At 58.8% G+C, this 1935-nt stretch overlaps 1 protein-coding gene across 1 annotated transcript in view; it reads right to left on the bottom strand.

Annotated features, from left to right (window-relative positions):
• Positions 1–560: 560 nt before the first annotated feature.
• The window catches only part of AMH (anti-Mullerian hormone), a 2894-nt gene continuing 1519 nt past the window's right edge, over positions 561–1935 (bottom strand). The window contains exons 2-4 of the mRNA XM_008585546.1: positions 1161–1303; positions 824–932; positions 561–739 (exon numbers count right to left, since the gene is read on the bottom strand). Coding sequence (XP_008583768.1) covers positions 561–739; positions 824–932; positions 1161–1303 — 431 coding nt within the window. The remainder of the gene's footprint in view (positions 740–823; positions 933–1160; positions 1304–1935) is intronic.

Below are 1935 nucleotides of genomic sequence, written 5' to 3'. Positions count from 1 at the left end.
TGTCTTCAGTTCTGATTGGCCTATTTTAAAGAGATTTGGACAATGTGCAGTCTTTTCCAGGCAGATGTAAAGGAGTTTTAAAGGACTTGAAACCATGTTACATGAGGCACAGGTGAAGTAATTAGGTAAGTTTAGCTGAGCATTTTGCCATCTTCTAGCAATATTTGACAATAGTACCTGATCAAATGAGTAATTTTAGCTCAGTATTGATTGACCAGCTATGTGACATCCTGAGCTATTAGGCATTTGTGATACAAAGATGAGAAGATGTAGACTCTGCTTTTCATGGGCTCTGAGTCTAGCAGAGGACACAGAAATGTCCACACCTGCTTCCAATACAGCATGATAAACGTTAACAGTAGATATTTAGTACAGAGGCAGCACAGAGGAATTATGATTAACTCTTCCTGTGGTAGTGGGAGACGAGAGGGCAAAGCCTTCAGAGAGAAACTGAATTCTGAGCTGGGTTTTGAAAAAGGAATTTTTTTTTTTTTTTTTTTTTACATTTTCGTTAAATTTTTATTTTGTCAATATACAATGTATATGATTATTATGGCCCATCACCNGGCCTGCGCGCACCTGGGCGGCGGGAAGGGCACCGTGTCCAGCTGGCCGTGCGCGGGCAGCGGCGCAGGCCCGGGCCGCGGCAGCAAGAGCAGGACCGGGGTCATCCGCGTGAAGCAGCGGGGGTCGGCGCCGAACAGCAGCGCCTGCAGCTGGGCCGTACTCAGGGAGACACCTGCGGGGGTGGACTCAGGGCTGGTTCTGGAGTGGGGACCGAGGGCACCCGGCCCGCCTCCCGTCTCACTCCGCGCGAGCGTACCGTCTCCGCGGGGCCGCAGGGTCAGGGAGAGCCCGGCGCCGCGCCAGGCCCCCGCCGGACGGTCCACGGCCAGCGCCAGGTAGCGGGTGTCCCGGGACGGGCAGAGGTTCTGCGGAGATGGCGGCTGGTGGGGCGCCGCCATGCCAAGCCCTTCTCTGCCGGACCCCTGCCTCCTATCAAGCTGGTTCTGCCTGCTGCTTTTGCCACCCCTTCAAAGTTCCAAACCTGACTCTTGCAGCCTTTCCATTAAGTGAGGATCTATCTAAAATTCCGTGCCCCCTCCCCTGGAGTGAGGGCTCCCGGTGGCCCAGGGGCTGCCCATGCACCTCCCTGGTACCTGGACACCTGGCAGCCCAGCCCCGGTGACAGTGACCTCGGGGCCGGGTCCAGGATACAGCACCAGCAGCGCCAGCTCCAGAGGACTGGCTCCTCCCGCTGGAGGCTCCTGGAACCTCAGTGAGGGCGTCGGCTCCCAAGTCACTGCAGCCAGGACAATTGGAGACGCCTTGAGCCACTGAGGCCTGGGCCCCTCCCCAGGTCTGTCTTGCAGAGAGCCCCCACCGCAACTAGGGGCCTATGGGAGCCTAGTGGGGCCAGAGAGGTCCCAGGGGACCCCACCCTGCCACTCTAGACACCAGATGCAGGGGGCCTCGCACAGAGGGGCGACCTTCGGGTCGGGTGGGGCTGCTGCCTTGGGGTTTCTGGATCTGGGGATCTCCCAGGGGAAAGCTCCCTCCTTGCAGGGGTTCTCAGGCCAGTGGCTCCTGGGGGCAGAAGCTCCCACACCCAGAATACCTAAGTGCATGGGCAGGAGGAGCCCTTCCCTGCTGGGCCCTTGATTCCTTGCCACTTCGTGGGTGGGGGAAGGGGCTGCCCCGGGGCGCAGCAGGAGGCACCAGTGTGAGAGCCCAGCATTGAGGACTTCCAGCCCCCAGACATGACAAAGTACTTCCCACACCCCAGTTGGAAGGAGCAGCATAGTCTGCCGGGGGGGGTGGGGGGGGGGGTCTCAACCTGCACCCAGTCTCACCTGGGAGGACACTAGCCACCCTTCAGTGCATGAGGCGCTGAGCTCCAGAACCCTGGGTCCCCCACGTACCTTCCACCAGGTG

The sequence above is a fragment of the Galeopterus variegatus genome, unplaced genomic scaffold (genome assembly GCF_000696425.1).
Source record: "Galeopterus variegatus unplaced genomic scaffold, G_variegatus-3.0.2 Scaffold3614, whole genome shotgun sequence".
Taxonomy (NCBI): domain Eukaryota; kingdom Metazoa; phylum Chordata; class Mammalia; order Dermoptera; family Cynocephalidae; genus Galeopterus; species Galeopterus variegatus.
This window is presented reverse-complemented; position numbering and strand designations above follow the sequence as displayed.